This window comes from Temnothorax longispinosus, chromosome 4 (genome assembly GCF_030848805.1).
Source record: "Temnothorax longispinosus isolate EJ_2023e chromosome 4, Tlon_JGU_v1, whole genome shotgun sequence".
NCBI classification, from domain to species: domain Eukaryota; kingdom Metazoa; phylum Arthropoda; class Insecta; order Hymenoptera; family Formicidae; genus Temnothorax; species Temnothorax longispinosus.
Window position 1 is genome coordinate 11,210,538 of NC_092361.1, and position 13,545 is coordinate 11,224,082.

The 13,545-nt window shown below is 39.1% G+C and overlaps 2 protein-coding genes and 1 pseudogene across 4 annotated transcripts in view; 1 reads left to right on the forward strand and 2 right to left on the reverse strand.

Moving 5' to 3' along the window:
* The window catches only part of LOC139812159 (uncharacterized), a 240,992-nt pseudogene that overhangs the window by 86,656 nt on the left and 140,791 nt on the right, over positions 1-13,545 (reverse strand).
* LOC139812160 (uncharacterized) overlaps positions 1-13,545 on the reverse strand; it is a 145,770-nt gene that overhangs the window by 28,324 nt on the left and 103,901 nt on the right. The gene's annotated exons all lie outside the window — the stretch shown is intronic.
* On the forward strand, positions 9,428-10,539 carry LOC139812206 (uncharacterized). Its single transcript, XM_071776871.1, has 2 exons — positions 9,428-9,607; positions 9,682-10,539. Exons 1-2 carry the CDS (start codon positions 9,449-9,451, stop codon positions 10,186-10,188), a joined length of 666 nt encoding a protein of 221 aa, XP_071632972.1. The 5' UTR covers positions 9,428-9,448; the 3' UTR covers positions 10,189-10,539.

Below are 13,545 nucleotides of genomic sequence, written 5' to 3' on the forward strand. Positions count from 1 at the left end.
TTGCAAAAGGAAGACAGTAGATGTATAAGGGAAACAGCAGAGACATTTCTGGAAAAGGAGTTTGGAATTAAGAAGAAAGTGAAGAATATGCAAACATCAGGTAAGGAAGGAAAGGAGGTAATTGTTGTGGAAATGGACTGCTGGGATTCGAAGGAAATTGTAATGAAATCAAAGAGTAAGCTAGGAAGCAGAAAAATTTTCATTGATCACGATCTGTCGTTCGAGGAAAGAGAGGTGCAAAGATTGATAAGAGACCGCGCGCGGAAAGAAAAGATGGATGGAAAACGGGTAAAAATAGGATACAAGAAATTAGAAATACAAGGAAGGAAGTATGTGTGGAATGAAGAGGAGAACGCGCTTATAGAAAAGAAAAATTTCTGAAGGGCAGCCATCTCACTTAAAGGATGAATCGAGGAAAATGGTAGATGATGAAGAGCGTAAGAAGGACAATGGAAGACTGGAGAGAGAGAATAACAGGAGAAGAAGGGTTTTATTCTGGAATGTAGCCGGTTTAGAGAGACAGGACAAGGATTTTTGGAATTATATAATACAAAATGATTTTGTAGGTTTATGCGAGACATGGCTAGAGGAGAAAGGTTGGGATAGGATTAAGGACAAATTACCAGGGTCTCACGAGTGGATGAACATAAATGCGGGGAGGGAAAAGAAAAAAGGTAGGGCGATTGGCGGAATTTTGTTGGAGTAAAGAAAAGCTGGATTAGGTGTTACGATGTGGTAAAGACTGCAATGTTATCAGATGGCATTGCTCATACATGGCTTTCAGCAGATGGTACAATGCTGAATATTTTCACAATTTATAATAAAGGCCTGGTGAATGATTTAGAGACAACATTAAAGAAAATTACTGAAAGGCATGAGCGAGAAGGAATAATCATAGGAGGCGATTTTAACATAAGGATAGGTGAGTTTGGAAGGGACAGACTGGCGGACTGTGATGTGGAAAGGAAAAGCAAGGATAAAGTAGTATGTAATGGAGGTAGGCAGTTTACGGATATGATGGATGAAAGAGGCTGGTATATACTAAACGGTAGAACAATGGGGGACTGGGAAGGCGAATTTACTTATGTAGGTGCGAGAGGGAGTTCGGTAATCGATTATATTATTGTAAACGAATACATACATGACAAAGTGTTAGAATTTAAGGTAGACGACAGGGTGGACTCAGATCACTTACCCTTGGCAATGAAGATGGAGGGGACTGGAAGACAAGTTGCAGAAGAAGGAGAAGAAGAAGACGAGGAACTAAATACCGTGAGAAAAATAATAAATTGGGACAAGGAAGCGAGGAGACTATATTTCGAGAGAACGACGGAGCCAGGGAGCGTGGAGTGGCAAAAGTCGTGGTCAATAGAAGAGAAATGGAGAAGAATAAAAGAGCTCATACATAGTGCACTGATTTATAAGGAGGTTAAAAAATCGAGGAGGAAAGAAATAGGTCATAAGGACTGGTGGAGCAGGAGTTGCACGAAGAAAAAAAGGGAGGCTAAAAGAAAGTACAAGGGATGGAAGAAGGGGAAAGGCAGAAGAGAAGACCTTATGGAAGGAAGGAGAGACTTTAGGGAGTTGTTAGAGAGGAGAAGGAAAGACAAAAGAGCGGAAGAAGAGGAGGAGTTGAGAAATTTGAGGAATGAAAAAGATATTTGGAGGTTTATAAACAGGCGAAGAAAGAAGAAGAAATGGACGGAGAACAATATTCAAGGAGAAGAGTGGAGAAAACATTTTATGAAGTTATTGGGAGGCACGGAGAAGGAGATAACAATAAAGGAGAACGGAACTGAGAGAAAGATAGGTGAAGAAGAGGACGGTACAACTGCTATGGAAATACGAGGTGAGAAACACGAAAGGTACGAGCAAGAAGAGGAAAAAGAGTTAGAGGAGGAGGAGATAGCGGACGCAGTAAAAAGGATGAAATTAGGCAAAGCAGCTGGAATAGACGGAATCCCAATGGAAGCTTTGAGGTTTTGTGGTTCAGCGGTGAAGGGTTGTCTGGTAGACTTAATAAAGCAGATATGGAAGGAAGGAACTATTCCATCGGAGTGGAAAATGAGCATAGTGGTACCGCTGTATAAGAGAGGAGATAAAGAGAAGGCAGAAAACTACAGAGGAATTTCACTGCTGTGCTCAGCATATAAGGTGTATGCCAAAATTCTGAGGAATAGAATAAAGGAAGTTATAGAAGCGAAAGGAATGCTGCCTGAAAGTCAGGCGGGCTTCAGGAAGGGAAGATCTACCATGGACAACATCTTTATTCTGAACCACATTGTACAGAGGGAGAAAGTAAAGGAACGTGGAGATGACAAGGTGTTTGCTCTTTTTATCGACTTGAAAGCCGCTTTCGACAAGGTGGAGAGGGAAAAATTATGGAAGATACTGGAACAAAAAGGGGTTGGCAGCAGCTTGTTAAACAGGATTGAAGGGTTGTATGAAGAAACGGAGACATCAGTCAGGACAAACAAGGGGATTACGAGAAACTTCATCACGAAGATTGGTGTGAGGCAGGGTTGTGTTCTGAGTCCAGACCTGTTCAGTCTTTATATTGCGGATTTAGACGAGGCGTTAGAGAAGCGAAATATAGGTGGTATTGTATTGGGCATGTACAGGGTATGGTCGTTAGCTTACGCCGACGACATGGTTCTACTGGCCAAGAATAAAGAGGCACTGGATGATATGATAGATACACTGAAAAGATTTTTGAAGGATAGGAAGCTAGAACTAAGTACAGAAAAAACAAAGGTCATGATTTTTAATAGTGGTGGCAAGTTAGGTAGAAATTGGAAATGGGGTAAGGAAAGAATTTTTCAAAAAAAAGGTAAAAAAATGCGCCAAGTACACGCATAGTAGTATATATGTATTATGTTGTTACCTCGAAAAAAACAAAAAGGTAGTATTATACCTCAAAATAACACCCTGTACATATTGTTTATACAATGCGTAATACTACAAAAAGGCGTGATATCTGTACAAAATTACCTTTTTTAAAAAAAAGGTAAAGAAAGGCGCCAAGTACACGCATAGTAGTGTATATGTTATTACCTCGAAAAAAAAAACAGTGGTAGTATTATACCTTAAAAAAATCTAAGTAACAAGTGGTAGACGAAATCTTTGTATCTTGAAAAATCTCGAAAAAACCTAAACAGTAGTATCTTCACCTCGAAAAAAAAACAAAGTAGTAGTATTATACCTCGAAAAAACCTAAGTAACAAGTGGTGGACGTAATCTTTGTATCTCCAAAAATCTCGAAAAAACCTAAGCAGTATTATTTTTATTTCCAAAAAATTATTACTCAAGTGATACACATCACAAAATTACGTTACCTTATCAAAAAATGAGTCGCGCTTCAAGTGATCTATTATTACAATTACAAAAAAGAAATGATATCTCTTTTTAAATTATAGCGCCAATGACAGAGAACATATATTTTTCGAGATACAAAGATTACGTCTACTTACCACTTGTTACTTAGGTTTTTTCGAGGTATAATATTACTACTGCTTTTCTTCGATTATAATAAAAAATTGAATCATGAAGAATTACACAGAGGTAACAGTACAAAATACAAATATTTTATTAAAATATTTAAACCCAACAAGGGAATACAAGGTATTTAAATACAAAGTTTATATATGTATTTTAAAAGATTTAATCGCATCGCAAAGAATTACAGAGGTAACAGTACAAAAAATAAAAATATTTTATTAAAATACATAAATTTTTCTTGTCAAAAAACTTGGCGCTGCTAGAGAGAAAGAGAGAGAGAGAGAGAGAGAGAGAGAGAGAGAGACCTTTTACAAATGTAGATATTACTTATTCTATACTTATTCTATACTTAATTCTAATCGCTTTAAAAATCTAAACTTATCCTAACTTATCCTATACTTAGTAATAAGCCGCATTATTCACCGTCACACACACACACACACACACACACACACATCGCCCACACCCACTCGCTCGCACATACACACCAGGCTGACCTAATTTTGAGGTCTAGCAGCGTCAAGTTTTTTGACAAGAAAAATTTATGTATTTTAATAAAATATTTTTATTTTTCGTACTGTTACCTCTGTAATTCTTTGCGATGCGATTAAATCTTTTAAAATACATATATAAACTTTGTATTTAAATACCTTGTATTCCCTTGTTGGGTTTAAATATTTTAATAAAATATTTGTATTTTGTACTGTTACCTCTGTGTAATTCTTCATGATTCAATTTTTTATTCTAATCGAAGAAAAGCAGCAGTAATATTATACCTCGAAAAAACCTAAGTAACAAGTGGTAAGTAGACGTAATCTTTGTATCTCGAAAAATATATGTTCTCTGTCATTGGCGCTATAATTTAAAAAGAGATATCATTTCTTTTTTGTAATTGTAATAATAGATCATTTGAAGCGCGACTCATTTTTTGATAAGGTAACGTAATTTTGTGATGTGTATCACTTGAGTAATAATTTTTTGGAAATAAAAATAATACTGCTTAGGTTTTTTCGAGATTTTTGGAGATACAAAGATTACGTCCACCACTTGTTACTTAGGTTTTTTCGAGATATAATACTACTACTTTGTTTTTTTTTTCGAGGTGAAGATACTACTGTTTAGGTTTTTTCGAGATTTTTCAAGATACAAAGATTTCGTCTACCACTTGTTACTTAGATTTTTTTAAGGTATAATACTACCACTGTTTTTTTTTTTTCGAGGTAACAACATATACACTATGTAACGTTCGCGTTTTCTCGCTCGGAATTCGCTCGCCAGACCAGGGTGAGAAAACGTGGAGACACTGGTCAGTTTCACATAAAGCTATTTATTCACACTATTTACAATACAGTTTGATGGAGGGCGTGAGTGTCAGAATGTGTGTGTGTCGCTCCGCTGAGCCGCAGTGTACGTGTACCGGGTTGATGCGCGGACGGACTCGCGGACAGGCGCGGAGGCACGGTTGCCTTGCGGATTCGCGGGCAAGCACGGAGGCACGGCTGCCTTGCGGATTCGCGGGTAGACAGGTCGGTCAGGAGCTCAGTCGGGAGCGCCCAACTGAGCGGCCCGTACACCGGGAGCGCCCGGCTTGAAGACGGGAGCGCCCGTCTTCCGTACGGCGGAGGGGGTCGGGAGCGCCCGACCCAGAGGCAGGAAAGGGCAGGTACTGCCAACCGGGAGCACCCAGCTGGGGAGGCCCGTACCCTGGGAGCGCCCAGGTGAGAACGGGAGCACCCGTGCTCTGTACGGAGGAAGTCGTTGTGAGCGCCCAACGTGGTGAAGCGGTCTCAGAGAGAGGTCGTGTCGGGAACAGGAGTCGGACAGGACTGGTGACTCGAGTCGGCTCGAGTCCCCTATTTATACCCCGAGTGCGGGCGGTGGGGGCTGTCCCACCGCTGGGGCTGCCCCACCGCTCGGTTGCCCCACCGCTCGGGCACAGGAGCGCACGCTGAACGTGTGCTTGGTGGCCGCCAGGGCTGTAGCGCTAGTGACGACTACGCGTATCGTCACATCGTCACTACTATGCGTGTACTTGGCGCCTTTCTTTACCTTTTTTTTAAAAAAGGTAATTTTGTACAGATATCACGCCTTTTTGTAGTATTACGCATTGTATAAACAATATGTACAGGGTGTTATTTTGAGGTATAATACTACCACTTTGTTTTTTTCGAGGTAACAACATAATACATATATACTACTATGCGTGTACTTGGCGCATTTTTTTACTTTTTTTTTGAAAAAGGTAATTTTGTACGGATATCACGCCTTTTTGTAGTGTCATATAAGACGTCGGCGTTAGAAGTAGATAGAAGAAGAAGTATCTTAATAAAAAATTTTCACATTTGGACTTTGCGTCGCAATATCTCCGCTCGTAGGGCACGGAGCGGGATATTATAAGAGAAACCCCCCCCCCCCTCTAATTGGACCCCAAGCTATCGATCAAGCCTACTTAGAACTTGATCTGTTCACTCGTTATTGAGATCTCAACATCTCGGGTACTCGCAACCCGTCGCGTCGCGTAAAAGAGTCACGGTCGGTCTCGCTCCGCGTGTATACTTGGCGCGAGACACTACCGTGTCTCTTGATTCTGCCGCTAGGGAATTTTTAAGTCGATTCTTATGAATCAAGCTTGAATTCGATGTCTAGGTGTCCCAGGTTGCCGATGACGAGGTTCACATAGTGCGCTTCATAGTTTTCGGTATCCAGGTGTATTAATACGTTGAATTCGATGTCTAGGTGTCCCACGTTTCCGATGACGAGGTCCACATAGTGCGCTCCGTAGTTTTCGGTGTCTACGTGTATTAATACCTCGAATTCGATATCTACGTGTCCTACATTCAGATTTAAAGTTATTAATACACCTAGACACCAAAAACTACAAAGCGCACTATGTGGACCTCGTCATCGGCAACCTGGGACACGTAGACATTGAATTCGAGGTATTATTACATCTAGACACCGAAAACTACGGAGCGCGCTATCTGGACCTCGTCATCAGCAACCTGAGACACCTAGACATCAATTTTAAGATATTAATACACGTAGACACCGACAACTACGGAGCGCACTATGTGGACCTCGTCATCGGCAACCTAGGACACCTAGACATCGAATTCAAGGTATTAATACACGTAGACACCGAAAACTACGGAGCTCACTATCTAGACATTGTCATCGGCAACCTGGGACACCTAGACATTGCATTCAACGTATTATTACACCTGGACACCGAAAACTACGAAGCGCACTATGTGGACCTCGTCATCGCCAACCTGGGACACCTAGACATCGAACTCAACGTACGATTACACCTGGACACCGAAAACTATGAAGCGCACTATCTGGATTCCGTCATCGGCAACCTGGGACACGTGGACATCGAATTCAAGATATTAATACACGTAGACACCGAAAACTACGGAGCGCACTATGTGGACCTCGTCATCGGCAACCTGGGACACCTAGACATCGAATTCAACGTACGATTACACATGGACACCGAAAACTATGAAGCGCACTATCTGGATCCCGTCATCGGCAACCTGGGACACGTGGACATCGAATTCAAGGTATTAATACACGTAGACACCGAAAACTACGGAGCGCACTATGTGGACCTCGTCATCGGCAACCTGGGACACGTAGACATCGAATTCAACGTATTATTACACCTGGACACCGAAAACTATGAAGCGCACTATCTGGACCTCGTCATCGGCAACCTGGGATACCTAGACATCGAATTCAAGCTTGATTCATAAGAATTGACTTAAAAATTCCCTAGCGGCACTTTCTGCCAAGCATAGAGAACCTTCTTTTCCGTTGACTCAATATATATTATATATTACCTAATTTACCTAAATAGAAATCTTCCTCCTGACCGATAAGTCTATCGACCTAATTTCGAAATACGCGCGCGATATCGAAACTGGCGATACCTGCGCCGCCAGCGTCGAAAAAGTGAAAGTAACGTTTCTGATTATGACGTCATCATACAAGAAACGTCGGCGTTAGAAGTAGTAGGAATAGTATACGTATCTTAAAAATAAATTTTCACATTTGGACTTTGCGTCGCAATATCTCCGCTCGTAGGGCACGTAGCGGAATATTATGAGAGAAACCCCCCCCCCCCTAATTGGACCCCAAGCTATCGATCAAGCCTACTTAGAACTTGATCCGTTCACTCGTTATCGAGATCTCAACATCTCGGGTACTCGCAACCCGTCGCGTCGCGTAAAAGAGTCACGGTCGGTCTCGCTCCGCGTGTACTTGGCGCGAGACACTACCGTGTCTCTTGATAGAGGAGGTGAAAACTTTTAAGTATTTGGGGTTTACGTTTAATAGAAAAGGAAATTACACGGATCATATGAAAGAAATGGGCAGGAAAGGAAGATTAGCAGCAAATAAGGTATGGCGCCTTGGTGAAAAGATATGTAAAGATGATTTTAAGAGGAGACGGACATTGTTTAATTATCTAGTCAAAAGTGTTATGGAATATGGGGTGGAAGTATGGGGGTGGATGGAGAAAAGTGAGTTAGAAAAGGTCTGGCTGGACTACATCAGATGGATTTTTAGAATAGAATTTTGTACGCCGCGGTATATGATCTTGAGAAAGTTGGGCCTAAAGAAATTAAAAATTGATTGGGGATTAAGAGCCATGAAGTATGAAAAGAGGAGCAGAGAAAGTAGTTCGAATAGGCTAATGGCGGCATGTTGGGAAGAAAAAGATAAAACGGAGAATATTACGGGCAGTGGGAAGAAAGATCTATTCAGTAGTGAAAGGGAAAGTTATTTTAATAATTTGGGGTGGGGTCTTGAAGCGATAAGAAATGCAAGAAGGGAAGGTATCGACATGCTCAGGGTAATAAGAGAAAGAGAACAAGAACAAACTATCGACAGTAAGATTAGAAATGCGCGGTACAATATAAGATACAAGGAGCTGGGTATAACGTGTAATAAACCAAGATATTTATTAAATAAATATTTATTATTTGGACAAGACAATGTCGGGTGATGGTATTAGAGCGTTGATAGGATTGAGGTGCGGTAATATGGAGGAAGCAAATAAATATTGGTTGGGGGAGGATGTAAAAAGCTGTGGATTTTGTAAGCTGGGTAGGGATAATCTGGAACATTATGTAGGTGAATGCACGGTGATTAGCGATTGGTTTGTAAATTTGGGTAAGAGCTATAGGGAAAGACTAGATACATTATGTAACGATGAATTAGGAACAGAAAAAGGGAGAATACTAAAAAGACTTTGGAAAGAGAAGGAGAGGAAGCGGAGACAGGTTAGAACATAAGCGAACGCGAGCGAATGAAGTCTGTTAATAGCGGAGGTTTTGTAGTTTACATGGTGTGGATGGATGAGTGCTTAAGGTTTATTGTAAACCAAGTTTCTTTTCTTGGCTATAAGCTTGAAAATAAATATATATCTATCTATCTATTAACATATATGACCAGATCTGCGTATAAGACTAGAGAGCCTCTAGGAGAGAGAGGCGACACGGGGGTCATGTGACCAGCCACTCTGTGATTGGCTAGCAACAGTTTTTGTGAGGTGGACGTTGCGAGATTGCGACGCCAATGCAGGCGCAGCCGCAGAAGTGCGCGGACCGCAGATCAGTGACAGAGGCTGACAGGTTATACGAAGAAACGGTAAGTTTTTATTTATCAAATAATTAAAATAATTGAAAATAATTTAAAGAAAATTATTAAAATGTTACTTATGTGCTGTAATAGTGTCACTATTAGGAGCTATATGCGAAATTCGTTGCACGGAGCAAGTGTCATAATTTTTTTAAACCGATTATATTGCAGTTTCCTAAATAAATAGTGTTAAACAAAAAGTAAATGTTACAGTATCTGTAATTTGGCGACGCAGAATAATTTGTCAGGTAATTTGTTCTCCTTGTATTACAGGAAACATTCTTGTATTATCATCATCGAGATGCCATCGAGATGTACTGCGTTGAGGTGCTCCAATAACAGCGATGACGGCTATACATTAGTCACATATCCGCGTGATGAGCTGCTGAAGAAACAGTGGATTGTTGCGGTGGGAAGAGGGAAAAATTGGTCACCTACTAAATCTCAAAAACTTTGCGAGGTTAGTAACAATGGGCAAGCATGCTCTGTAATTTATTGTTAGACTCAGGTATATTTGTGATTTTCTTTCTGTAGGTACACTTTGAGCCGTCGGAAATTATTTTTGTTGCTGGGCGCAAATGCGTTAAACCCGGTGCAGTTCCTTCTCGTTTTTGTACGTGTCCTTCAGGAGATCAAGCAAATTGTCCAAGAAAAATTAAAAAGAGTCAACAAGGAATAACCAAGAAAACTAAAAATGTAACTGAAAATCATTGTGATCACGCATATGCTACATCGGACCAGCAAAAGCCATTGTCTGTAAATATTAAATCCAGTGGACAGACATGTCTGAAAAGAAAACTGAAAATCTTGGCCCAACATCAGTGTGGCTGTGTGCAGACTTGCAAACCATTAACCAAAGAAGATGTACAAACTACTGCGGAGTCTCAAGAAATTGTAGAACAAATGGACGAAATGCGGCCAATGGACGAGAGTGAGGATTTGCTGAGGAGCATCATAGAGGAAGATAAACGGTTGCGGAATGAAATGAAAGGAATTGTGGAAGAAGTATATAATTACAATCATTCACTAATCCTTACATAATTGCTAACATCACATTATTGCACACGTATTGAACATAAATTAAACAAATTGTAAATATACGTGTTATTGTATGATATTTTTCATTATTATACTGTATATATTAGTCAATTCTTATATACTACTTATCGAAAGCAACAAGCTTGATATATAAACTGTAATATAAACAGTAACTTAAAATTACAATCATTCACTAATCCTTACATAATTGCTAACATCACATTATTGCACACATATTGAACATAAATTAAACAAATTGTAAATGTACGTGTTATTGTAGGAACATATTTTTCATTATTATATTATCTATAAATTAATTAAAAGACGGCGATACGAGTCAAGCGCGGTACGTGGTGCGCAACTAGAGAATTAATAGTTACAGAAGTAACGAATTACAATGTATATACGTATATATGTACATATATTCCAACTTAATAAACTGCGCGCCGATTATTTGTCGGACTTGAAACACAGCTATCGTTGGAACTTTAATACCCTTCCCTTCCCGGAATTAAATCTATACGATTTAATTATTTAAAAAACTGTAAAGAAATTATTGCGAAAAATATTACTTTAGCCAGGATTCGAACCTGGAACCTCCCTCATTCCGTGAAGGACGTCGTACCAATTCGACTACCGAGGCATGTGGTAATATTTCCCTTACTTTAATTCCCGGGGAGGGAAGGGTATTAAAGTTCCAATGATAGCTGTGTTTCAAGTCCGACAAATAATCGGCGCGCAGTTTATTAAGTTGGAATATACGTATATACGTATATACATTGTAATTCGTTACTTCTGTAACTATTAATTCTCTAGTTGCGCACCACGTACCGCGCTTGACTCGTATCGCCGTCTTTTAATTAATTTATTGACATTTTCACGAGTCTAATAATATATTTATATTATCTATATATCAGTCAATAATACGTGTGTTACTTAAACAAACTAAAAACGTAGCAATAGAGATAAACTATTCAAATCCTTACATTGTAATCGCTAATAAATCATTGCACACGTATTGAATAACATAAATTAAATAAAGTGTCATATTGTAACTGTACGTGTTATAGCAACATATTTTTCATTATATTACCTATATATCAGTCAATAATATCGTGTATTACTTAATACCCGTTTTTACTAACGCCGTTTAACTTGAACCTTAGTTTAATTCACTCTTTGCCTCTTTCTCCTTTAGAAATAGACAAAGAGTGAATTGAGCTAAGGTTCAAGTTAAACGATGTTGGTGAAAACGAGCATCATAAACAAACTGAAAACGTAGCAATAGAGATAAACTATTCAAATCTTTACATAACTGTTAATAAATCATTGCACACGTATTGAACATAAATTAAACGTACAATATGGCACAATATTATACAATATTGTTTCATTAGTTTGTACCAATTAAGTTCTTTGGAATTGTGGCTGTTCATTTTACTGGATTGAAATTATCAGCTAAAAGTCTTGAGCCCATGCTCTTGCTGCCAAAGGCAGATGTATTATTCTTATTGGCAGAAATGCTGCTTAATTCTAATGATATCTGACGCAATCTTATGCTACAATATCTGGAAATTAAAAAATCGTTCCTATTATGACAAGTGCTAATGGTGAAATTACTTAATTCTTTTTTCAAATAGTGTTCCAATTTTGCTTTTAATGCTTGTCCTACATCTTTGAGTTGATTCTTTATGCCTTTCAGAATTAATTCTATTGCTTTCAAAAGTTGAAATACCTCACCTGAGACCGAAACAAGAGCTCCCTCCAGAAATTCACAAGCTTTTACAAAGCCGCCTCTGGGATGCAGAACTGGACCTGAATGCAATAGTTTTAAGTAACAATCAGTGCACTTTATTCGCTGCTTAAGTTTGAACACAACGTAGCCACACATTTTATATAGAATTTCTTCCTCCTCGTCCGTTAAAGGTTCAGTTACATTCAACTGTAGGAACACAATTGACGATAAAGTATCAGTTTCCTTTGGTTTTTTAATTCTTGACATCAGGTCAATCAACGTTGGAGATCCATTAAAGTTGTAGCTAGAGCTATTTATCGACACAGCTTTACGTGATATGGCCAACTGTTTCAGACGGTTTTTACATTCCAGAGCAGAGGGCTTTGGCCGTTGTATACGAATGTTAGAAAATTCATTTTCAATGCAGTCCTGGCTAAAGCGAGCTAAACATAAGAAATCCAATGATTCTTTTTGAAGTAATTCCTCTTGAATTTCTAATATAGCTTCTAAACACATAATCATGTGTGTGAGAGTGACTTTCCAGTCTCCTTCAATCGTTGCATTTCTGAAGATATAAATAAATAAGCGAATAATCTCTATTGCAGTATGATACGACTCCATCTTATTATAACTCAATGCAAACAATCTGTCACGTAAAGTTATTATTTTAAATAAGTGTCTTAACATTACAATAAACCAAGCTGTTGTCTCCATTACTAAGTCATTCATGGTCTCACTCAGGCGAAAAAGAGCTCCTGCAGTTTGAGGGTTGATAGTGTTGGTAGCTGGGGTTACCTTCATTTTATTGAAATAATTAGGTTTTAAATCCTTGGAATAAATTATTGGATCCGCCAGTGCGTAGATAAAAAATCCGAAAATCCTGTATAGTGAGAGACATTTCAGAAAAAGAGAGATTTCTGAAATGTTTTTCATTAAAAAGAATAAATACACTGTCAACCTCCAGAAGGATACGGAGAATTTGCCCGCGATATACGATCGAGTGATTGAGGCAGTATAATAAGTAATAGAGTCGGATCTGTTTCTGCTGTATTGTTTATGATCTGGTTTGTTATTCCTTACTTTCGGAACACGTCTTATTGTAATTGGCATTTATCATTGTGACTTTGAATATGGCATGGAATCGAGCCAGTGGAGAAAATGGACAGCCCTTTTTTCTTCGGAATTTACGTTGCGACTCTCAGAAACTTGTTATTTTGTTCTTTTGACGCACTTGACATGTAAGTTCTCACGATGTACTTGCGATATGTCTCCCACTTTTTCATATTTTATATCTGACATACTTATATCAGAGAGAAACCTGAGAGAGGCCACCCCGGCATTTTTCGTCAATTTTTCTGTGTTGCATTTTCCGACGCGCCGCCTGAGAAAGTGCAACTCAACTACGTCGTTTCGCTCGGTAACCGCACATGGTTTGCGTCCGTGCTAATGGTTCGTATCCGAACTAGCCAGTTAGAGGGGATATGCTGCGGCCATGGCGCACAGTGAAGCCGTTTGCGCGAATCGCGGAAAAAATTATGTTACTTGTAAAATATGCAATGAATGAGCATAGAACCTTTCAATGTTGACTTATAAAAATTGCAAAAGTGTATATTTATTAAAAATTA

Coding starts and splice junctions, on each gene's coding strand:
- LOC139812206 (XM_071776871.1), top strand. CDS start 9,449: ATGCCATCGAGATGTACTGCGTTGAGGTGCTCCAATAACAGCGATGAC. Junction 9,608..9,681: donor AATCTCAAAAACTTTGCGAG/GTTAGTAACAAT, acceptor TTCTTTCTGTAG/GTACACTTTGAGCCGTCGGA.